The sequence below is a fragment of the Sitophilus oryzae genome, unplaced genomic scaffold, assembly GCF_002938485.1.
Source record: "Sitophilus oryzae breed Bouriz unplaced genomic scaffold, Soryzae_2.0 scaffold_1582_pilon_pilon, whole genome shotgun sequence".
Taxonomy (NCBI): Eukaryota; Metazoa; Arthropoda; class Insecta; order Coleoptera; family Curculionidae; genus Sitophilus; species Sitophilus oryzae.
Window position 1 is genome coordinate 3,190,406 of NW_022146261.1, and position 26,875 is coordinate 3,217,280.

The following is a 26,875-nucleotide window of genomic DNA, read 5'->3' on the forward strand; positions in this document are numbered from 1 at the left end:
ATGTATTTTCAGGTAAATCATTTAGACAACAAACCACAGAAAATATGCAAATTATGTATATCACTATTTTCACAGTTTTACTGTTTTCTTGAAAAAGTAACACTTTCAAATCAAATATTTGATACACTTTTGGGTAATGTAGTCTCTCAGAATAGTTGTTTGGATTTAAAAGATGAAATTGAAGATATAAAATCAGAAGTACTCAGTGAAAAACAAATAATTTTGAATAATAAAATTGAAGATGGCAGTGAAACTTATATTAGTGATACTGGTGAACAATACACGAATAGCGACAATGATTTAGATTGTAAACCATCAAAAAATGAGTTCAGTAGTGAAGATAGTAATGTTAAATTAGAAGTATCAACTAATAAATTGAAAGTAGAAAGAAAAAAATCAAGTAAGAATATTATATCTTCTAATTATAATTACATATTAAAAAATCTTAAGGTATTTATGATTTAACAGTTCTATATTTCTAATTAATCAATGTGCGCGTTCAGGGACGGTCAGCGGCTGAGTGGCTGAGTAAGCGATTTCCCTAAACGGTCCCTTTTTACATGCAAAAACAGTCAGCCGCTGTGTTCCCTAAATGCGCACAATGTTTTTGCGGTACACAGTTAATTGTATTATAGAAAATTATTTTAGTCTTTTGTTTGTCAAGTCAATCATTTTTTTACGATAAATAGGTGGATTTTTTGTTGCCAATATTCTTACTCCCTTATGATAAACTTGGTATCAAGAGTGGTATCATAATTAAAGATATTTAAACACTTGTCACTTGGTCTCGATCTGTCAGTTTCAAGCTCTCGAGAGCTCTTCATCTATCTTTGTTTTTATATCCAAGTGCCATCAAGTGTGAAGTAAACATTATTATTATTTTATCTTATTGAAATATTCTTTTTTTTTAAATTTTGTTTGAAAAATATTCTGTTTGATATAATAACAGCCAACCAAAATATGTTAGTAGAAAATATATACAGGGTGTTTTGAAAAAACATGTGCCATTTCTAGTGGGGAGATTCTTATGTAAAAATAAGATTTATTTTACATATCAACATAGGTCCAATTCTGCTTTGTTTCGTAGCATCAGCGTGTTAAAATTTCAATATTTTTTTGATTTATTCTAATTTTCTTCCAAGTGCTTTCAGCGTTTCGAATGAAATTTTGTGGGTACAAGTTGAGACAATTTTAAAGTTAAAAAATGTCGACATATTCACCAGGAACGTGCATATGGGTTATCACTGGAATATTTTTCCAAAAAGAGCATGTATGCCACTATGTTTTTTTTTCTCTTGTTAGCAAAATAGTGTAAGCAGTTTAATGCCGATTAAAATTTGTCTCTTATTATTTTGTCAATTTCGGCCTCCCTGATGATAAATATGATAAACGCAACTTTATTAAGCTACAATTTCCTAGTGACGTCTGGATCGGCGTCTCGCCGCACACTGGTTCGTTTTTTGAACTTACTGGGTGGCCAACTAAGAATGGACGCCGGCTGTATCTCAGAAACTACTTATCGTATAACTTTGGGAAAAAAATTCTAATAAGTAAATCAACCAAGAGAAATCGCTGGAAATTATTTTCAAGTACGAAAAATGTCCGCTAGGGCCAGGGGGCGTTTCTCTGATAGCCAATCAGAAAACAGGGTTTTTCTCAAAAATATGCAGGTGAACAGGTATTTTAAATATTACTACTGTAATCATCGAGAAATTTGTAATTTTCTTGATATAGAGTATTTTGCTCTAACTCATAAAATAAAGTGGTGGGGGAAGGTTAAACTTGCTTTTATTAACTAGGGCTCGTTTAAAAGAGCTTTTCTCCCTTAATGATCTCCAGTATAAATTTTTTCGTGGTAGCTAGAGGGCGCTGTTTGACATCATAACAGATATTGCGTTTAAAAAAAAATGAAATAGGAGGCTATATTTCTCTTTGCACAGTTAAATGGAGCACAAAATTCTCAAAAAATCAGCGCAAACCGCAATTTTCTATCTTCTCTCTAACCGGAGATATTAAGAGAAATCATGTTCAGCTGCCGCTTAGGATTATATAGTCTAAAAGTTATAGTAGTAGGCTAGGAAACAAAAAGAGGTAAATTGGTTACTTCAAAATATCAAAATAATTAAGTTCAGTTTTCATGCATCCGAATTTCGGGCGTTTTCTTAAAAAATGACGTCATACGTTTTTAAACGTGTTTATGTAACATTATCGTCCATACATATAATTTTTACGAATTTCTTCGTTAATTATACGTAGGTAGTTAGCAAGGTTATTATACTCTAAAGGTTACCTCACCTAATGGTACGTATACATTGGCATATTTGTATAAAACTTTGGATTTTTAGTTTGTATCCTAAGTACTTACTATACTAACATACCAAATCTCGTTTTTTATCTAAAAAATTAAAAAAGTTATAGAAGTGAACCACTTTTCAGAAACACCCGGTATATTTATTTCTAAAAATGTAATGGTAATTTTTCATTTCCGGTGTCAAATTTCCTATTAAGTAGTAATTCTCAATTTCGGAATTCCATAATAATTCCGGTTTTTAATAAAAATAATCATAAACGTCTTTATTAACAAAAATGAAATTATATGGACGAAGTCTAGCTACATAGCTATTCACACTCAACCCACAATAAAATTAAAATTATAAAATCTTTTCTTTGTGTAAACAAATTAGTTGTAAATGTTTTTCACGATCCCAGTCAATAACTGCGTCTCCCATTGTCGAATACTCGGTAAAAAATAAAAATCACAGATGGACGCCCGAAATTAAATGAGATCCTTCCAAGTGTCCGGTACAATGTCCGCCGAAATGCACGCCGTTTGCTCCTTTTGATGTACCGACACCCGTCGGAAAAAGAACGCGTGCGCTCTAGCATAGGCAGACGCCCGCTCTGGCGTACAAGCTAGCCGTTCGGCGCTCCGCGCTCCTTAATAGGCCTAGGCTAGCAGTACTTGTTGGCTTTATTATTTATAAATCTACCTATCTCACAATTTTCACTTAATATCTGTTTAATTATATATGTTCGCGAACATTTTGTTCGCTTAGCTTGGACGCGGCTTAATGTATCCCTTTACAGCGCGTTCAGATGGAGTGGAGCGTCCGCGCTGTTTTTGTGCTGCTTGTTTTTTCAAGATAGCCGTCAGACGAAATCATTCGGACGGAGCATACGCGACTCATGTGAAATTGTTCATTTAAACTCATGGAACTCGCGGATGGTCCGCGCGCGGATGGTCCGCGCGGACGCTCCGTCCATCTGAAAGCGCTGTTATAGGAAAACAAACCCGTCGCTAGCAAATCAGACCTTTAATTTGCCTTGACCCAAGTCTAATAGCAACATTTAAAAATTTTTAGTATCATTAGCTTGCGAAAGTTTTAAATAAGTACTCATTGATTCCTCATCAAAAAAAAATAAAAAAAGTTCTCATAAACATGGGTATGGAAATGCATAGTTTTAGAGTTACAGGATGCTGACAATTTTTAAAATTTATTTTTTTTGTAGTTATCTTAAATACCATTATTTTTTTATTTGAAATCGGTGAAGGTTGGACTAATAGTAATTATATTTAATAATGAATTAGATAAAATATACAACTTATTAACTTTATTTTTATTTTAATTTTATTAATTGTGATTAATAAAATTGCGTTCATCAAGCAGGCCGAATCCGACAAAATATCAAGATGCAACTTTTAATTGGCATTAAAAAATATTCCAATGTTAACACATATGCCCTGATAAATGTATCGACACTTTTTTAGCATTAAAATATGTAGCATTTATAGTAACTTTTACCCTCAAAATTTAATTTGAATCACTAAAATTATTAATAGAAAATTATAATAAATCAAAAGATTATTAAGACTTTAACATCGTGTAGCTACGAAACAAAGTAGAATCGAACCTATGTTGATATGAAAAATAAATCTTATTTTTACGTAAGGAATCTCTCCACGAGAGATGATGGCATATGTTTTCTGAAACACCCTGTATATTTTAATGTAAGGAATAAGACACTTCTTTGGAAAATTATATCTTTCAATAATATATTACTAATAAAATGTATATAAAATTAGAGTATTTGTGGGTATAGAAAGTAGCACTAGTAGACATTTTTTTTAATTTGACGTTTTTTCCTTTCTTGTATTATCGACTGGTTATTTGAAAATAAAAAAAACATTTAAAATTGATTTACTGTAGGTACTATAAATTACAAATTTTTAGAGTCCAAAGAACTGAAATGTATAAGCAACGTAAAATTCCCAATAAAAAATCTAAAAGAAACGCAATATGATGGGGCATTTAGTTGCAAACTGTGTGATAATAAAGAATTAGGAGAGATCGATACCGTTATAGAGCATTATGAAAAGTATCACCTTGAAGACTTACAATGCATCCTTTGTCTTAGGACATTTACCAAACACGTACCATTATTTCATATTGGTTTACATTCTAAAAAAAGCTATGTGTGTAGACCTTGTCGGCTGCTGTTTCGAACTAAAGAACAGTATGACGATCACAACATGAAGTATGACCATGATAAATCTTTATCTTGTCGAATATGTGGGAAAAGCTTTACACGAAACTACAAAAAGGTTTGAGATTATATTTATTATTAATATGTATTATTACAATGATTATTCCCATTTGAAGGAATTTTGAAATAAATGTATTTACTTTATCATTCAAGTCTACAGTTTGGAAAGGTTTTGTAATAATAATATAGGGTGATTCACGGCGATGCGATGGCACGTTAGATGGAGAACCGGTGATAGAATTTTTTTTGAAAATTTGGAGTTTTACATAAAGGCACCTGCTCCATTTTTCTAAAATATTTTCAGCATTATAGTGTTGCCGCATAATTTGATAAGCGGTAGCATCTTTCTTATTTTAAATGGAACGCTCAGTATATTATTACATTTTAATTACAACCTATACCTATCTCTAATCGTTTTTGAGTTAAAAAATAAAACGTGTAAAATTAACAAAAACGTGATCGTGAATAAGCATTGGTAAAATCATGAATTAAAGATTTTTAAAGTTGAAATTTTGGTTATAAGTTAACGAAATTCGATATACTCGATCTGTCTAAATGCTATGAGAATTACAATTAAAATACTATGGGATATTACACAAAAATGTATATTATTTAAAAAATCAAAAGGCTATTAAAATTACTTTTCAACGATATATCATGTTCCTATACCTAAACCTTCCGGTTTCTTAAGTAGAACTAATTAAAAATTAATAATTATTCTTTTATTATAGTTTCATTTCAAGAATTTCGTTACCATGACAATTTTAGAAATTTAGCACGTAAACTCTAAAGGTGCGTATTCACTTGCAACCAAACGCGCCGCGCACTCCTAACAATCTGCAACAAAACATTTTCCGGGCGCGCTCTGAACGACCTTAAGGTGGGTATTCACTTGCAACAAAACACTGCGAACGAACCAAACGCGCCGCGCGCGCTGTAACAAGTTTGTGTAGTCAGTACGTTGCGCCGAACCGAACGCGCCAAACATTTTCCGAAGCTTGTCGGTAAACGGGATTTGCTCAAAAGAATTTGTTCGTTGGCCGGTGTTCAGTGGATACGGCAGTTTTGAACGTTCGTTGTGTTTGTGGTGTTTTTAAACTGTGCCTAGCTATGGAGTGGAACAGAGAAAAGTGGTTAGAGTTAATTGATGTGTTTGAAAGGCGGTCTATTTTATTAAATTAATAATTAATTATTAAATTAATTAAATTCTTCTTATGCATATAATCTAAGTCACTAAGTAAGGCCATTGACGGCGCTAAAAGAGGCGTCTTGCCCACATTTTTCGTCCTTTCCTTTTTTTCTCTTTTTTGTTACCCGCTAATGCCTCTATAATTAAAAAAGCACCAGCGGCTATGGTAATATCAGAGCATCCTTATCGACAAACACACTAACACTGATTCACACACTGGTTACTGGTGGTAACGCAGCGAACACCGCAAACAGGCGGAACGCTCCGAGCAAAATGTTTTGTTGCAGGTCGTTCGGAGCGCTCCCGGAAAATGTTTTGTTGCAGATTGTTTGGAGTGCGCGGCGCGTTTGGTTTGTTCGGAGTGTTTTGTTGCAAGTGAATACGCACCTTAACAAAACATTTTGCGCGGAGCGTTCCGCCTGTTTACGGTGTTCGCTGCGTTCCCACCAGTAATCAGTGTTAGTGTGTTTGTCGACATGGATGCATCTGATATTACCATAGCCGCTGGTGCTTGTTTAATTATAGAGGCATTAGCGGGCAACAAAAAAGAGAAAAAAAGGATATATTATTCGCAATTGCCTATATATTATTATCAATTGCCACCCAAGCATCTTGCTTCTTTCATTTGTCGGATTCCATAAAATAGGCTGCCTTTCAAACTCATCTATTAACTCTAAACACTTTTTTCTGTTCCACTCCATAGCTAGGCACAGTTTAAAAACACTACAAACACAACGAACGTTCAAAACTGCCGCATCCACTGAAAACCGATCAATGAATAAATTCTTTTGGGCAAATCCCGTTTACCGACAAGCTTCGGAAAATGTTTGGCGCGTTCGGTTCGGTTCGGCGCAACGTACTGACTACACAAACTTGTTACAGCGCGTTCGGCGCTTTTGGTTCGTTCGGAGTGTTTTGTTGCAAGTGAATACCCACCTTAATAGTACGAGAGCTAGCAACGTCGGGGTAAGAAGTATTTTAAGAAATTAGGCTCTTTGATATATCTTTACTTTTGTTACTATGCTATCTGGCTGCCGGCAAACGTTGCGTTCATTACTGCGCATTGAAGATCCTATATTTTTTATTAATCCTTTAAAATTCTAGTATTGAATATAAACCGAACGAGTCTCCATAACGCGGCGCGAAAAGGTTCCGCCTATGAAGCGAGGAGTCGGAGTTCTAGACCGGTTCGGGATATAAAACTTTTTTATTTTATTGTCGTTTATGTTCTGATAGTAAAGTATTAAATAATTCTGGTGATTCAAAAAAACAAATATTTAATACTTTACTATCAGAATATAAACAAAAATAAAATAAAAAAGTTCTATATCCCGAGCCGGTATCGAACTCGGACTCCTCGCTTCGTAGGCGAAAAATATGGCTCCGCGCTATGGAGACGCGTTTGGTTTATATTTATTACTATAATTTAAAGGACTAAATAAATAAATATAGGTTCTTCTTTCGATGCGCAGTAGTGAACGCAACGTGTATCGGCAGCCAGACGGCACGCATGCTGTTCCAGAGAGCATAGTAAAGGATATATCAAAGAGCCAGCTTTCTTAAAATACTGTTGCGGACCCGTGTGTATTCGGCCTAACCTGACTAATATGCCCCGCTCCCATTCGAGAACGAATGGAATAATCTGGAGAGACAGAGAACGGCGGCTAAGAAAATTCGAGTAAAATCTGGACTGTCTGTTTCTCTCATATACAGGGTGTAGATGTTCTCTATGGGTATCTCGGAAACTACTGGAGATAGAGACTCGGTTAAATGGGAAAAGAATTGTAGTTTTGTGGGGTCATAAATATGCGCCTTTCATATTTTTGAAAAAGTTCATGGCTTACTAGATATTTCGAAAAAAACAAATTTCGGCTATTTTAAAAATTGTCCCTAATTTCATTATAAGCTATTTTAGACAAAAAGTTTTCAGATAAAAGTTGTAGATAATCACATCCTTAATGAGACCGTGTCCTCCGTTTTTTTCTAAAGCCGGTCATTTTTGACATATGACACAAATATAGGTTTTTTTAAATGGAAACCATAGTTGGCCATGACTTCATAAAAAGCGCCATTTTTAAACTTTTTAGTGATATAAGCTATAATAACTTTTCTTCGAAAAATTTCTGAGTTATAGCCAATTCTTATCATTTTTAAACAATTTCACTTAGTTAGCCATGGAAACAAGTTCAATCGCCGTTGCTCTCAGAAATGTGAAGCTGTCACATCCAAACTTTATAAATTAAAATAAAAAAAATTGTAAATATGAATTTTTCAAATGAAGGAAAGCGTGAAGATACTCGCGCATCAGTAGAGTGGTTCCAACATGATTTTCATTATGACACACCACACCCCACCCCTCATAATGAAAGAAATGTTAAAAATTATTTATATCACAAACGCAGGGATAGGAAGAGGTGGACTAATTGCATGGGCCTCCTCGATCATCTGACCTATCCATTTTAGATTTTTTTATGCGGTATAGTTAACAATATAATAAAGTAAATAAAGCAAATAATATAATGAAGGTCAATTGAATAAAAATGACGGAGTTGTTGTTTATATAAAATCGGAATTTAATTATAAACATTCTATAGTTTCTTTAGGTAATACAAAGATATTAGAATTAATTATTAAATATAAAAACATCGAAAATATTTGTATATCTGCTATTTATAAGTCTCCTAGTATTAACGAATTAGATTTTATTACAAGCCTTGAGAGGTATCTTTCTCAAAAAAAGAAGTTACACTCACACATTTTAGTTGGTGATATAAATATTAATTTATTTGATGAAAAAGATTATGTAGAACACTATAAAAATATATTGGCATCTTTTAACTTCAACTCATACATTAATAAGATAACTAGACCAAGATCCGGTACATGCATTGATCATTTCTTTGTAAAATGTTCAACGGAAATATCAAGGAGAATAAAATCTTTTATTTTTGAACATGATATAACAGATCACTATCCAATTGCTATATCTCTACCTATAGAAGTAAACAAACCGAAAAATAACCTATGTAAATCTAAATACTATACCAATTACACATTATTAAAAGAAGATCTCCGGAAGGAATCCTGGAATGATATATATACAGAAAATAATTCAAACAAAGCTTTTCAGATTTTTATGCGAAAATTAACATTGTATATCGACAAAAATAATAAAAAAGTTGAAATTAAAAGGTCTAAAAACACTCATTTTATAAAAGAGTGGATGACTTCTGGGCTTCTTAAGTCAATAAATATAAAGAATAAATTATATAATAAATTAAAACTACATCCGACAAATCAAGAATTAAAGACAACTATAATAATTATAAGAATAAAATTAGGTCACTAATAACAACTGCAAAGAAAAATTACATAAAAGAGAGAATTTAACAAAACAAAGAGACATCTTCTTCTCTATGGAAGTGTATAAATAAAATATGTGGTAAAACACAAAAAAATAAAGATATAAATACAATTAAAACCGAAGAAGGTCACGTATATACTGATAAATTAAAGATAGCTAATGCGTTAAATGATCATTATTGTACTGTCGCAGAAAAACTAGCGGTTAAAATATCTTCAACAAATAATACCTGTGATATAAACCGTCTGGAAAACAGTCTGTATTTACGTCAAACTTGCGAAGACGAAATAATAAACATAATAAAAATCTGAAAAATAAAAAGCTCCTGGTTATGACAATATTAGCTCGGATATTATTAAAATAATTTCGGGAGATATATCAAAGCCTTTAACGTTTTTGATAAATTATTGTATCGAAAGTGGTTGTTTTCCGGACTGTCTTAAAGTAGGTGTAATTAAACCATTATATAAAGGGGGTGATAAGGAGCATATAGGCAATTATAGACCGATATCTATATTATCAGTTTTTTCTAAAATTTTTGAAACAGTTATAAAAAAACGCTTGTTAAAATTCTTTCTAAAATTTAACATAATATCAAAAAATCAATTTGGTTTTTTAGAAGGCAAATCAACACAGGATGCCGTTCATGCATTGACATCATCAATCTATGATGCTCTAGACTCGGGACATCGAAGCCTCTGTATATTCGTAGATCTCGCTAAAGCATTTGATACGGTAAATCACAAAATACTTTTAGACAAATTAGAGAGATATGGAATACGAGGAAACAGCCTTAGTATTTTAAAAAGTTACCTTAAGAACAGATCACAATATGTTAATTTGGGAGATATTAATAGCAAGCCAGGAAGGATTGAGCATGGTGTACCACAAGGCACTGTGTTGGGTCCGTTATTATTTGTTATTTATATTAATGATTACTTACAATTAATACAAAAGCAGAAATTTTTAGCTACGCAGACGATACAGCGATATTTTATAAATCTAACTCTTGGTCGAATTTGAAAAGATTAGCAGAGGAAGACTTTCAGACAATTAATACCTGGTTTATCAAAAACAAATTAACATTAAACTATGACAAAACCAAATATATATCCTTCTCTATTTATAAAAATAATGAACCAGATTGGGACAGATTACAAATAACCAATAATAATGTAATACCGGAATGTGATTTTATAAAATATTTAGGGGTTACAATCGACAAACATCTTAAATGGAATATTCATATTAATAATGTAACTAAAAAATTGCGAGGATTGTTGCCGAAATTTAATTATTTGAAAAGTTTTTTGGACGTCAAACAGCTTAGAATCCTGTACTCATCCCTTGTACAATCTCATTTGACATATGGAATTCTAGGGTGGGGTGGTGCGGCTGAATGTCATTTAAAGAGCTTGTATTCTGTTCAAAAATGGTTCATAAAAATTATTTACAATAAAAAGAAAACTTTCTCTTCAAACGTTCTCTTTAAGCAGGCGCATCTACTGGATATACGTCAGCTATACTGCCTAGATGTTTTAAAATTCATTTATCAGGGGAAAATATCTATTGAACATGTTGACCATGAATATGAAACTAGACATAAGGCGTTTTATCCTAGTTTATGCTCTAAAACTTTGGACAAAGATCTTCAAAGTTTTTTTGCACCTCGGTTATATAACATCTTACCAACCTTCCTAAAGGATGTTAAAAGTTACTCTGGTTTTAAAAAAGGGGTATGCAAATGGATGGTTGATCGAGGTAGAGATATATTTAATGACCTAGTTAACTTAAAATATACAAAATAAATTTTCATAAGTGCCAGTGAACATTATATATTGTCATAATTAAATTGTATTCCTTTCCACATACAAGTAATTCTATTACTTTGTGGTAATTCTTTTAACGTTTATTTTGATTCTTAAAATTTAAATATAGTCTTAGTTAAATTGTACCTAGATAATGTGTATTAGATATAGTAGCATATTATGTTGTATATTACTGTACTATTTTATATCTGTTTTAATTTCAAGAAAAATGTTTAATAAACGTTATTATTATTATTATTAATAAGGTTTACAAAAGAACTTAGGAATTAAGAGAGGCACTCGAAGTGGCGGTACGATAAAAGTTTAATTAAGTCGACCGGTCCTTCTGTGAGAATAGGTAGTAATTCAGTTTTAAAAAGATACAACTCAAAACAATGGCTAAAATAACTTAAAGTGTATGTAGTAATATTATTTTTTTAATTTTTAGTTTGTGTAATGTAAATTGTAAAGAACCGTGTAGTAATATATTCTGACTTTATAAGTTATAAACTCGGTTATAAATCATAACAGAATAAGAATACCATGCAATCTAAGTGAAATTAGTCAAGAAAGAATTGGCTATAACTAAATTTAACTCTTCTAACATATCTTGAAAACCGTTCTCTAAAAAACGTAACATTTACAGGTCAACGTATCCTCGAAAATGTATTTTCCAGGAAAAGTTGAACCAATGATCCTACACGCTTTTCTTCATTTGAAAAATTCATATTTACAATTTTTGTTTATTTTAATTTACAAAGTTTGGATGTGACAGCTTCACATTATTTATGAGAGTAAAGACGATTAAACTTGTTTCCATGGCTAACTAAGTGAAATTCTTTAAAAATGATAAGAATTTGCTATACCTCTGTAATTTTTCGAAGAAAACATATTATAGCTTATATCGCTGAAAAGTTTAAAAAATGGCGCTTTTTATGAAGTCATGGCCAACTATGGTTTCCATTTAAAAAAACATATGTTTGTGTCATATGTAAAAAATTACAGGATTTAGAAAAAAACGGAGGACACGGTCTCATTAAGGATGTGATTATCTACAACTTTTATCTGAAAACTTTTTGTCTAAAATAGCTTAAAATGGAATTAGAGACAATTTTTAAAATAGCCGAAATTTGTTTTTTTCGAAATATCTAGAAAGCCATGAACATTTTCAAAAATATGAAAGGCGCATATTTATGACCCCACAAAACTGCAATTCTTTTCCCATTTAACCGACTCTCTATCTCCAGTAGTTTCCGAGATACCCATAGGGAACATCGTAGGTAACTCACCCTGTATAACCCGACGCCTGGGGCCTGAGGAGGACAGAAACAAACAGATCGGTCGACGCTTAAAGTTGCTGCGCTAAATTCAAAGTAAATTCCTTAGCCTTTATGCAGAAATCCAAATTTTCCAAAAAATCCTATCACCGGTTCTCCATAAACGTTTAACGTGCCATGGCCGTAAATCACCCTGTATAAAAAACATAAAACATGTATAATTTCAAAAATAAATAAATAAAAGTAAAGTAGTAATAATAGTAAAAATGTATAATTTTAATAAATAATATTTATTGGGATATTTTTTAGAATAAGCATATGCTGAGCCACTTAAAAGAAAAGAATTATTCTTGCAGTAAATGTGGGAAAACATTTACTTATAAGACAAGTTTGGTAAGACATTTTAAAATTCATTTTGGTAAAAGATTTCTTTGTTCTTCTTGCGGAAATGGTAAGTCATGTGTTTTCTATATTAAGATATATTATTGTGATTAACTTAATTTCAGCGTACACCACTAAGTTTATGTTACAAAGACATTATAATATAATGCATAAAAATGTGGATGTTGATGGAAAACCACTACCAAAACCAGTAAGTTTTGATATTTTAATTTATGCAACAGTAACCATTTTATGCATTTTTCATTTATACCGGGTGCGTCTGAAAAGTAGCTCACACTTATAACTTATTTTAACACTTATTATTTATTTTTTCAGATAAAAAATCGAGATTTGGTATGTTAGTATTTGACATAAATTAGGATTGATTGACGCATTCAATTGTTTTTGGTCACTTCCTGTTTCACCGGAAATGGACTATAACTTTTCATTTTTTAATTTCATAGAAAATCTCACTCTCAATAGAATGACATATCATATGTCAACTTTTGACATTTTCGCTTTAAAAAAAGTCGTATTTTATATTTCAATCTAGAGTATGCTGTGTTAAAAACATTAATTTTTAATCAAGGAGCCTTGGAAAAGTACTTTGATCGTCTAATGTTTTTCGAGTATTGTCCTAACCGGTTAAAAGATGCTTAAATCGTATTTCTAATCATATCCCAATTTTTTCAAATGAAACGAGTGTAGCTTGTGTAGCTCATTAGCATATTTGGAAGGAACATTTTTTACAAATATTTTGGTGCCACACACTTGGTATTTCGAGTCAAGTCATCGTTATGAACCGCATGTTCCAATAAACCATATGAGAAAATATCAAAAGTTGATATATGATATGTCATTCTATTTAGAGTGTTATTTTCTATCGAATTAAGTAAAACAAATACCCAGGGTGCCATTTAAAAATCAAACGTTGTAGTCATTTCCGGTGAAACAGGAAGTTACCGAACACATTTTGAATATGTCAATCAATTCTGATTTATGTCATATACTAACGTACCAAATCTCGTTGCTTTATCTGAAAAAATAAAAATTATTATTACATATATTATATTATTATTGTCGACTTCTTTCGGCCTTTTATGCGTTATTATTGTCGACAATAATGTAAAAAATTATATTGTCTTAAAATGGGGGGCTTTAAAAGTATATAAGACCTATAGGCTTGGTGCTTTCTCCGCCGGTGCTGCCACTATCGGAGAATATCGTAAAAAATTAGCATATACAAATACATGGGTTTAAATAGCGAGAATATGAAAAATTTATTATATAGTTATTCTAAAAGTGTTAGGAAGTATAATTTGTGAAAATTCTAACAATAAAAATAAAAAAGTAAATATTTTGATGTCTTCAGAAGGTCTAACTTGTATTATAATTTATTATTCCAGTTGAAAAAAAACTCTTTAGATGAGTTAGACCCTTGTATATGAATTTTTAAAGTAGCTCAACCTAAGACGTTTATGGATGTAAAGCACCAGATGGCGGAGCGTATTTCACAGTCTTTTACTACAGAAAAATATTTTTTGTTACTCTGAATTTTGAAGCGACCAATAAAAACAGAGAAAATAAAAATCGATAATTTTCGGACTGTACCAATTGGTTACTAATCGACCAGATACTTTTACAGTTAGTTATAATGTTTAGTGTAGAATACCAGAAATACTTTAGTAGTAGTGCTTTTATAGTTTATTTTGTTGTTAAGTAGTAGGTGAAGGGATAATTTGGTTATTTTTTCTTTTTGTTTGATTAATTAGTAAGTTTGATAAGTTTTTCAGTGTAGAATACAAGAAGTAGTTGTGTAGTGTTTTTATAAGAGATTATAATCGTTTATTTTGTAGATGACTAGTAGGTGAAGGTATTTGGGTATTTTTTCATTTTGTTTTTCTTCTAATTGTAGTAATTCTATTAAGGATTGTGATAGATACACTATATCTTCCTTCAACTTCGTTGAAAAGTGCGTTATCATATAAATTTGATTTTCTGGTAGTAGAATATACGAAAAAAAAATCTGATCAAATTTATTTTAAATTAAATTAATCGAGTCTTATTTATCAAATTAATCTAGTCAAATAATAATAATAGTTAGTTTCTAAATACTATACGGGGTGAGTTTCCTACGATGTTCTCTATGGGTATATCGGAAACTACTGGAGAGAGTCGGTTAAATGGGGAAAGAATTGCAGTTTTGTGGGGTCATAAATATGCGCCTTTCGGATTTTTCGGAGAAGTTCAAGGCTTTTTAGATATTTCGAAAAAAACAAATTTTGGCTATTTTAAAACTGGTCTCTTATTCCATTATAATCTACCGTAATCATCGAATAAAAACGGCGTCAACGATGGCTATGAAATGAAGATCGCTGTCATTTTATATGTAAAATTATATGGGAAATATCATCGATCGTCATTTCATAGCCATCGCTGACGCCGTTTTTATTCGATCATACGGTATTTTAGACAAAAAGTTTTCAGATAGAAGTTGTAGATAATCACATACCTAATGAGTTTGTATTTTCTTTTTTTTTCTAAAGCCTGTCATTTTTTACATATGACACAAACATGTTTTTTTTTAAATGGAAACCATAGTTGGCCATGACTTCATAAAAAGCGCCTTTTTTTAAGCTTTTCAGCGATATAGGTATATGTTTTTTTCGAAAAATTACAAGTTATAGCCAATTCTTTTCTTTCTTGGCTAATTTCCATACCAATAATACCATGCTAATTAGTTGGCATCAAAAATGTAAAAAGTTTTGTTTTCAAAAAAAATATCGTAAAATTCGTAAAGCAATTTAGAATAAAATAATCTAAGAATGAAATGATTCTTTTATAAACCTGCATTAAATCCAATTAAAATAGGTATGTAACTTTTTTTTTAAATATTAATTAACAGCAATTAGCATTATCATAAATTATAAATAATGTACCAACATATCGAAATAATAATTTCTTTGTTAATACGGTTTAGAATTCTTAAAATAACAGGCAAAAATAATACACAATTTACAATAAAATAAAAGTTTCGTTTAAATTTCATAATCAGCTGATCACTATTAAAGTTCGCAGAAACCCGGGGCTATATTATTACATTACTCTGAGGAAAATAACGAAAATAATCGATATTTTTGACTCCGCCCCAAAAGGTCACGATTTGTCCTCCAGTTGGCAGCACATTTGGTCTAGTCGGTTGAGCAACTTTAAGAATATATAAACAAGGGTTAGACGGTAGCGAGCATAGTTTTAATCACCGGTTTTGCTAATGGGGCATATTTTTTTTAAAGGTACATAATTATAATTTGAGAAGATGCTCATAAAACATTTAATCACTAGTTGATTAAAAAAAGTATACCATTAATATTGCAAACTATATTTTATCCTCTCATAGTATATATCTATTTAATTTTTTGATTATGTAACGAGCATTTTTCATTTCATCCATTTTTGCTATTGATCAAATCAGTGTGAGAATGAGGCAATAAAATGTTGTTTCGGAAGAGTTGGATATCCGGAAAAGTTGAGTTATTGAATGGTATTGGACCTAACAACGCCTTAATTACGCTCTCCTTTACGTGTAACCATTTTTTCGGCAATTGTATTAACATTTGAAATTGTCACAACACAACACAACGCCTAGTTCGAATTCTTAGTGAAAACTTATTTTTTACTACCCGAAACAGCGTTACATCACACAAACCTCGTACCTGAGTGTTTTATAGTCTCAATAACTACACTAGCAAAAAACTAAAATACTTAAATATTATGACAAAACCACGATTTCGATATTACTTTAATGCGATCAACGTGACGGCGCGGCGCAGCGGCGGCGGCGGCGTGAACTATATACTGATAATTTCTGATTTTTGCCGTCGAAGCGCTGCGGTCGAAATTTTTTGAAATCAACTGAAATGCACGAAGCCTATAACATCGAAGTATGTCACAAAAGTTAAAATTTAATATCACAGAATTTCTCAAAACTTTAAAACACCATCTAACAAAAGGAGCGACATTGCTGCGTAGATATATGGCATATTGTTTTAAAACTTCATTTGTTGTTCCTGTTGAAGTACGTTGGTTTTAATGATGAGTATGACATATACTTTTCATTCTAAACAACTTTTTTATGTATTTTGAAAAGTTAGATCACTTTACTCTTCAATGAATTTCATATTTTTGAAGCTACCCCGAATATCGAATGAAATACCTACTTCAATATTGACTAGTTTATTTATAGTTTGACGGGTGACAGAGACTTTTATTAAGAGTAAAGATTTCTGAGGAATTTAAAATTAAAAAATCTAGGTGTCTAATTTTATGAACAGGCTTGTTTTGTAACATTTTGTAGCCTCCAAAGCCAGTCCATCTCCAGTGTGAATTCTGTGGTGAGGTATTTACAACCAAGTATGGTTATGGTAGACATATTCGAAGACATCCCGAGTTCAATCAACATAAATGTAAAATTTGCTCTGCCATGTATGATAACAAGGTAAATTCTAATGTTATTTGTTACTATTGTTACAACGAAATTTTTAGGATCAGTTGGATGAACATATGGAAATTAAACATAATAAATATACTTGTGAAGTATGCGGAAGACGTTTCCCATTTGAAAGCGAACTCAAAACACATTTTAGAAAACACGAAGATATGGAAATGGCCAGATTTCGGTTGGATTGAATAACAGAATATTATAAAATACTTCAAAATATTTTTTTAGGTGTGAAATATGCGGAAAAACTGCTCGTACCTCAACGCAGCTGAAAGTTCATTTGAGGATTCATACAGGGGAACGGCCCTTTTCTTGTAAAATTTGTGGGAAATCATTTAAACAAACTGCCCATCTAAAGGTAATGTAATTTTTCACTTTTTGATTTTGTTCCATTTTTCAGATTTCGACATACATCGAGAAAATCACAAAAAACAATGTATTTTTTAATTACCCCATCATTAATATTTTATAGTACGAGAGCTAGCAACCTCGGGAAGAAAATCCTATATTTTTTATTTAGTCCTTTAAATTCTAGTATTGAATATAAATCGAGCAAGTCTCCATAGCGTGACGCGAAAAGGTTCCGCCTATGAAGCGGGAAGTCCGAGTTCGAAACTTTTTTTATTTTATTTTCGTTTATATTCTGATAGCAAAGTATTAAATATTTGTTTTTTTTTAATCACCACAATTATTTCTTCGGAAGTCTCGACGGGATATCAGTCGTCTCGGGGGTGTTTTACAACGGTTGTTACTACGACATGTTGCGGGTTGCGGGGAAGTCAAAGTCTGCTGCCTTGTATAATCTGTTTATATGTGTTGACTTCATGCAGCCAGTTATTATTCTGCACGTCTCATTCAGAGCCACATCGACTTGCTTAACATGGACAGATCTGCACCAAACGGGACAAGCATGAAAAACCAGCTGAGAAACATAAGGCTTGTGCTCTTGTCCTTAGAGTTGTCGGATTAGCGCCCCACCTACTTCCACAGAGCTTTTTCAGCAGGTGATTTCTTTTGGTGACTTTGTGTATGGTTTTTTGACAATAGTGCTTGTAAGCAGGGTTGGGTAGGTAGAAAATTTCATATATTGTTTTCTACATGTTTCTACATGTTTTTTTTTGCTGTAAAGGGAAAAATCTTCAAAAGTCACCTGTGCGTTGTTAAGTTCAGGTAGTGTGGGATTTTTACCCACACTACCCGTTTGTCGCTCCACTGCGCGCACCCAAAAAAGGTGTCTTCCACGTGGTCGCAGTAGTAACATCTTGGTGTGTTGGTTAATTTGAACCGACAGAAATATGCTTCAAAGCACCCATGGCCCGATAGGATTTGTGTGAGGAAGTAATTTACCTCGCCACGTGTTCTTTTGATTCAGGGTTCGTTGATCCATGTGTTCTTTTGATCATCAGGTATCAAACGCTTGGTCCATTGCCCCACATTTGTTTCCAGCTCCCAACTTTTCTGCCATAGTTCTAAAGTTAATTCCCTTTCTTCCAACTTTCCCCTCTTGTCCCTTCTCTACGCTCTGCCTCGCTCACCTGCCTGTAATGCAATTGCTATGGTTCCTGAAATTACCATCAGCACTTGTAGAAATTGTGCGGAAGGAACTGCATATTCGCATAGCAACCCTCCTCTGCACTTTCTGATAGAGCTGTTTGTATTTGTCACATTTTAAGGTTTCCTGCCAGACAGGTGCCGCGTAAAGTAAAATTGAGTGGGTTACAGCACTAAGGAGTTTTCTTTTTTGCTCGGTGGTTCTGTTCGATTTCTGTTCAGCCTGGATAGTAGCAGAGCTTACCTCTCCGTCTTTTTGCACGCCTGTTTCATGTGGCTCCACTATCGAGAATAACACCCAGATATCTGACGTTAGATTTAGTTTCTATCTCCATGTGCCGAACGTCGATGGTAAGCATTCTTGCATACTTCCGCTAGTTTAGTAATACAGCCTCCGATTTTTCTGGCGCCAGTTCTAATTTTTTTACGTGCATCTACTTCGTAATTCTTTAGGAGCGGACATTTTTCGAACTTGAAAATAATTTCCAGCGATTTCTGTTGGCCGATTTACTTATTACAATTTTTTTCCCAAAGTTATACCACGGCATATAAATCACACGGCAGGCTAACTCTGCCCAGATCCCATTGTTTAAAATTTCTATAAAATTTGACCTTGAAAACACCATTATGGGTGCCGAGTCAGGGCCGGATTAAAACGTATCAAAAAATTTCCCAGAAAATAAACTATTGATAGACAGGGTCGTATTAAAAAAAAATACCGTAATTGACTGAAACTGAATTTTATTTACACAATACTTTTATCTAAACAAATGAATCGTTAACCGCGCATACTCCTCAAAAAGTAAAAATGAAAAAATCAATTAAACATTTAACTTTAGAGAATAGACAATTAAAATTAAAAAACATGCCAGGAGTTACAAACAAGAATTAAAGAAATATCCAATAAAATATCTATTGAACAATCTAAAGAGGCTACGTACAAATTATGTCCATCAATGGACATAGCAAATTTTGTTAATATTCAAATTGCACAAATTAACAAATCATTAAAGGAAGAAAAGTAACTGATGAATTTAAATATAACTGTTTGACTATATTTTTAAAAACCGAGCCGTCAAAAAAAAATTTGAGCCGTCAAATTTGACAGCTGTCAAAAAAATTTCAAAATTGTCCGATTTTGATAAAAATCGGTATATAGGATGGCCATGGGCTAAAATGAAAGAAAAAAAATTGAGCTGTTAAATTTAACAGCTGTCAAAAAAATTTCAATGATGTGCCGATTTTGATAAAAATCTATATATAGGATGGCCATGGGTTAAAATGAAAGAAAAAAAAATTGAGCTGTCAAATTTGACAGCTGCCAAAAAATTCTTAAAGTAGTCCAATTTTGATAAAAATGGATATATTGGATGCTCCCTATCCCATAGTCGGTTTTCATTTTATCTGTCTCACATTTGAACTGTCAAATTTGACAGATGTCGTTTTTTTTAAGTTCTCCTTTTTTTATGAAATCGATATACATATAATTAGGATACCCATAGGAAGTTATTTAAGAAAAAGAATTGAGTTTAAGTGTGCGGCACTGAGAAACCAGCATAGCTTAAAAAGTAAAAAATAAATTTAAGAAAAAAAACTTTTTAAAAACAAGCTTTTATTTAAATACATTAAAAAGAAAAATAATAATAAACTCTTTTTTTATAACTTTTATTATGAACTTATAACGTCATTACACAATTTTATATTATATAAAAGCTTGTCGCGAGATTTGAGTGTACAGTTGCACTCATAAAAATCTGGTATAGTCTGTGAAACGAATAACTTTGAACTTGACAGTTCCCGCAGGCTTTTCTAGTGTAAATTTTATTAGGTTAGCAACTTGCGGTCATGCTGATACAATGCCGTCTCTAATAGAACAGCCTCAGAGCGAGATTTATGACGTCACGCTAGTTAGATACTACGGATTAATAAATATGTTGTAGAATACATGAATACATGGAAAACATAATTATTCCTCGTATATGTAATTTTTTGGATTATATTCGACACTATTTTTTTCATATGACACAACACTGATGAAGGCTATAAACGTCAGCTATGACGTTTTTTTAAACTAAAAAAAATAATGAGAAACCAAATGAAAACTTAATCAGCGTTTTTCCCGAACCTAAATCCCAAGAAAATCAAAAATTTTAGAATAATTTTACATATAAAATGACAGCGATCTTTATTTCATAGCCGTCGTTGACGCCTTTTTTTCTATGATATTGTATTATTTGCAAATATAATTTTTCGAACATTGATGCTTGCAAAATATACATATAAATTTTGTGAATGCAAATAATAATATATCACTATTAGTAGATACTGAATGTTTTTTGTTAAATTAGATCGATTTTCAAACCCCAAAATTTAAAATATATTTTACATTTTACCCGTTATCTTATGTACCTATTCATTATCTGTATATTGTAAAACATTTGCTGCATTTGTATGGTTCATAGTTTTATTTGCCAAAGTATTTATTACTATAAATAGGTATATATATATATTGTATTTATTAACTATATATTATGTATATTTCATGTAAACTATATCATTTTTAAAATACAAACCAAAAATACGAGGAATAATTATATTTTCCGTGTATTCTACAACATATTTATTAATCCGTGGTATCTAACTAGCGTGACGTCATAAATCTCGCTCCGAGGCTGTTCTATTAGAGACGACGTTGGTCTGATATTTAGAAATGTCAAAGGCTGATGACATTTTACTTTTGCCAATTATGACATTTCGCGTTGATTTTTGCAAGAAGAGGAAGAACTGTCACTTATTTTATTATTTTCCTTTTCTATATCACGAAAGTAAAAGGAGTTACCTCTCTGATTCGTTCAGGCACTCATTTTAAAGAATATCAGTAACTTTTTGGATAGAGGGATTTTATATTTGCCATGTTTGTAAAAAATAACGGTCAAAATTCAAAGTTATTCATTTTATAGACTATACGACAACTTTATCTTGTAATTCTTGTAATTCCAATATCTTGTAAACCTATCATTATTCCCATCCAGGATAAGTTCATTCAGTTTAGAAGAACATTTAAAAAACTTTGTGTCCGATTATTACACACGGGTACTGAAAATTGCCAAAATGATCTGGCAAACATCTTATTAAAAACGGCAGACCTTATAAAAAACAACGAGACCTCTGTTCTTTTCTCTCTGAATTGTCATGAGCTATCCATAAAAATTAAAAATAGATACGGATAATCAGAAAAACAGTAATTTTGAAATGAATCTTGTTTGTCATTTTGCAGGATGCCTAATAAAAATTACTTTGAATGCCGTAGACAATGATTGAGTATTAAAACTAAAAGAATTTCGGACTTCCATTGTACTACTAAACTACAAAAACCAAACATATCACACAAAAAAACAAAAATAAAACTAAAAAAAACAAAATATATCACTCATGAAAAGAATGAAATAAATTAAGCCGCACGCTACTGACTCAAAGCTGCCGTAACTGTATGTTGTCGATGAAAAAGACTACGACACTGGTTAATTTCTGTCGCTGGCACCCATAATGGCGGCGTGCGCAAGGGTATGAGCGTAGCGTTCCCGCCAAAGCGAGTTGGCCTGCCGTGTGATTTATATGCCGTGGTTATACGATAAGTAGTTTCTGAGATACAGCCGGCCGCGGCGCCCATTCTTAGTTGGCTCCCGGTACATTTGCCTACATCTATGGAGAGAATTTCAACACCATTTTCATTTGTCGATCTTACTGTTGTCACTACGCTGCCCATTTCGACTAGTATTACACTGCCGTGTTTGTTATGGGGTATCTCGATGACAAATCGCATACCAGGTATGCTAGGTCGTGAGGCATGAATGCCTCTCTGTGTTTCCTGGATGCACAGAATGTCACACTTCTGTGTTTTCAGAATTCTCCGATAAACAGGAAATTGTTTATTGTTAGCGAGTCCTTCAATATTTATGCTGGCAATCGTCAGAGTTGGTTCTGAGAAGAACCGGTCTATGCGTTGTTTTTTAACTAAACTCTCAGAGTTAGTGTCCAGTGGCCCTCACGTAAAATAAGATTTATTTTTTATATCAATATAGGTCCGATTCTGCTTTGTTTTGTAGCTACAGTCTTGATTTTTTTTAGTTGTTATTATTCTCTTGCCTTTAGTGATTCGAATGAAATTTCGAGGGCAAAAGTTACTAAAAGTTCAATATATCTTTATGCTAAAAAAGTGTTGACAAATTCATCAGGGACCTGTATAGTTGTTATCACTAGTATATTTTTCTAAAAGTTTTTGTTTTACTTGAAATCACTTACAAAAAAAACTACAAAACATTCAGTATATAGAAGCCTCCCCAAACACAAAATCATAAAAATTTCTCTGCGGAAATGCATCGTTCTCTTTTTTCCGACTTTAGAATAATTGAAATCAGTTACATAAAAACGTGTACCTGCTTTACATTCTAAACACTTTTCTTGTGCAGGTATGAACTTAACCTAGTAGATACTGTAATTTAGACATCAATACCATACCGAGAAAAAACGAAAATAAGCAAAAATGCACCAACAATCCAAACCAAATCAAAACAAACCTAACCAAAGCAATCAAAATCGCTGTAAGCTAAATCGCGTCTATTTATGAATTCTCAATTGCGGAGTGCTTTTGCAATATTGCTATATTTTACAATATTTTATCAATAAATGAAAATGATACACTTCCGCGAGCAGTTTTTTGCGTGTCTATGTTTAGAAAAATTTCTAGAATGAAAAACAGAAACGTGTTTTCATGTAACTGGTTTTAGCTATTCGAAAGTTAAAAAACGGTAAATTATGCATTACCGCAGAAAGTTTTTTGTGACATACTATTCAAAAAGGCTTCCAAATACTAAATAAACAAATATTTCATACATAACTGATTTCAAGTAAACGAAAGTAGCCCTGATGTCAGCTATTCTAAAGTTGAAAAGCTTGAAAAAGATGGATTTTCGCAGAAAAATTTTTATGACATGTTTAGGAGGGGGTTTAATCACCGGGACCTTACAGATCTATTGTGTGTTCCCCTTTCTTGAGTTATAGCGGGTTATAAGTCATCATACAGTCTCAGGGCTTTGACACAAGCCAGTATCTGAGACGGTTCCACAGAGGCCAGTTCTCCAGCTTCAACATCAGCCGTACCAAAGTTTATGGCACGAACGGTTGTCGTCTCGGCGCACTCAGTGATAAGGTGTTTTGGTGTTTCTCCATTTTTCTCATAGAATCTGCATTCGCCGTTGTTTCTCAGTTTCAATCTCCTGAGGTGTTCGTTGAGGAGACAGTGTCCTGCTAGAAACCCCGTGACAATCCGAAGATTGTTCTTACTTAAATCAAGGAAAGTCTTTGCCTTTTTTCGGTGGTAAGTTCTGAGGAACTTTTCGAGTCTCTTAGACCATTGGGGGGTCCTCCAGCTTCTTCAGTTCCGCTTTGAAATTCCGGAAATGAAAACGGTTCTGATCCAGTTAGTGGAACGTTCGCGCCTTTCCTAGCTACATCGTTTGCTTTTCCATTGCCTTCTATCCCTTGGTAAGCGGGCACCCAGAGTAGGAGGACTACTCTGGCTGCCCGCTCAATTTGCCTTAATGCGAGCAACTTTTAAATTTGTTTAATGTCCAATGTCCTTTTAACTGGCCAAAGTGTAAGTAAGTACAGACTTATTGAGTCCTTAATAAAATATGAAAAAAGTTTCCATAAGTAGGTATGGGTGCGGAAATACATAATTTTATAGTTACAGGATGCTAAAAAAATTTTGATTTTTTGAAAGTATGTTATATCTCATTATTTTTTTTTAATTAGTTGTAGGTAGCACTGAGAATCAGTTTTATAAATTTTAATAAAATCAATAATAAATTAGATTAAATAAATAATTTATTAATGTTATTTTATATTTTATTATAAAAGGAGATACCACTAACTGTGACAACTGGAGAGGTATTGTTTTGTTAAACACCATTCACAAGATAATATCCTCTATAGTTCATTTAAGGTTAAACTCCTATATAGAGCCTACTCTGAGAGAGAACCATGCTGGTTTCCGACCGAACCACTCGTGCATTGACCATATTAACACATTGCGCATTATCATAGAGCAGTCAATAGAATTTAGGTCACCTTTATTCTTATTATTCATAGATTTCGTCAAAGCTTTTGACAGTATCCCCCATGCGATGGTATGGAAAAAAAGGTGTTCTGGAAAAACTAATTAATATAATCAAGGAACTCTACAGAAACACAGAATGCAATCTGCTGTACAACGGTAGAACCAGCGACAGTTTTAACTTAGGGACAGGAGTAAAGCAGGGTTGCACATTATCGCCGCTTTTATTTAATATCGTGCTCGACAGCGTTTTGACTAAAGCCACAGCAAACATTAGGGGAGTACAATGGACTCTGACATCGCATCTGACGGATCTTGATTATGCTGATGATATCTGTCTCACAACGCAATCCTTCAAAGACATGGAAATGATGCTCAGACGTCGTCTAAAAACAGAAGCAAACAAAGTAGGATTAAGCATAAACATCGAAAAACAAAGTCAATGCGCATTAATACAAACAACAACACTCCATTCAATGTAGGAATCAAACATGTCGAGAATGTAACAGAGTTTACTTACCTGGGAAGTATTGTAACAGCAAACGGTGGCGCAGACGCGGATATTGTCAGCAGGATCAGGAAGGCACAGCGAGCCTTTGGTCAACTAAAATCAGTTTGGACCTCCCGTCAACTCTCCATACAAACAAAATTAAGAATATTCAATTCCAACGTCATACCAGTTTTATTATATGGCTGCGAGATATGGAGAGTGACAAAAATATCCATCAACCGTCCACAGGTGTTTATCAATCGCTGCTTGCGGAAAATACTTAAAATCTTTTGGCCAGACACCATACGTAACACCGACCTGCTTCATCTTACAAACCAACAAGAAGTAGGCATTGAAATCCTCAAAAGAAAATGGGGTTGGATAGGTCACACTTTGCGGAAACCTGATAGTAATATAGCGAGATCAGCGTTGGAGTGGAATCCCCAAGAAAAAAGAAAGCAAGGACGACCTGCTCAAACATGGAGACGTTCCATACTGGATGAGCTTCAACAAGTAGGGTCAACATGGAAGGAAGCAAAACAACTGCCAAAAACACAGAACCCGATGGAGAGCTTTCACTGAAGCCCTTTGCTTCGCGTAGGAGATATAGGATCCTATATATATATATATATATATATATATATATATATATATATATATATATATATATATATATATATACTGTGATATATATATATATTAAATCGACGGAGTCAGACCCGGTACGTTTAAGATAGGCCGTCAGACCCGGGGTATATCGGACGAAAAATGTTCAAGCGATGTCTTCAGGCCCTGATGCTGGACCGTTTAATTTGTCCCATTTATATAAAAAATAGAGGTTTCTTCGTTTTCACCAGACCCACGATGTTGCCGCTTTTAATTCTCAAATATTTATATTAGAATTAGACGAACGGACCTTTTGACGCGGTAATTGATGACAGTGCAGAAGTAAAAACGGTGCATTTCTGCTATAGTGAATATTATTGTACTTATTGTTAGTATTAGATATATTCTGTCTTATAAATGCATCTGTACGAAGGCGTTTTTATCTGAAATTTCTTTAAAAATTAAATTTCTTTGTATTAAGCATAATCAAGTTACAATGCATTATCAATTTCATTTAGTAGATTTTGTAAATGTTTACTAAGTGATGATGGAACCCCGTATATTATCTTTATAATTTAAAAGAAAAAAAGTTAAAAGTAAACTGAATATACGTATTACTGTAGTGTGTAGCCACAGTTTAAAGAATACGTGTAGCCGTCAAAATTTTTGTTTCACTGAAATTACTATTTTAGATCTCACTGAACGACATAATGCAATAAAATTAATTATTGTGAAATAACTGAATACTATCATATTTATGATCGAAAAAAAAGGCGTCAGCGATGGCAATGAAATGAAAAGTGCTGCCATTTTATATGTAAAATTATATGGGGAATGTCATCGATCGTCATTTCCAAGCCAACTGGACGCCGCTTTTTTTCGATCATACGGTACCTTTTTGTGTAAACTTTTTCCTGTGGGGAGAAATATCATTTCAAAACGGCGGCCTTATCGTTACAGTCACTATCATATATACGATGATCGTAATTACTTTGATGTAATTACTTCGACAATGAAATCATACCACCGAAATAAATCTTTAGGTACTCGT

General features: G+C 32.8%; 1 protein-coding gene across 1 annotated transcript in view; it reads left to right on the top strand.

Annotated features, from left to right (window-relative positions):
• LOC115879535 (zinc finger protein 585A-like) overlaps nt 1-26,875 on the top strand; it is a 35,286-nt gene that overhangs the window by 515 nt on the left and 7,896 nt on the right. Inside the window, exons 3-9 of the mRNA XM_030896420.1 lie at nt 13-400; nt 4,233-4,603; nt 12,493-12,634; nt 12,690-12,775; nt 16,919-17,059; nt 17,107-17,240; nt 17,291-17,420. Of these exons, the coding sequence (XP_030752280.1) occupies nt 13-400; nt 4,233-4,603; nt 12,493-12,634; nt 12,690-12,775; nt 16,919-17,059; nt 17,107-17,240; nt 17,291-17,420 (1,392 nt within the window). The remainder of the gene's footprint in view (nt 1-12; nt 401-4,232; nt 4,604-12,492; nt 12,635-12,689; nt 12,776-16,918; nt 17,060-17,106; nt 17,241-17,290; nt 17,421-26,875) is intronic.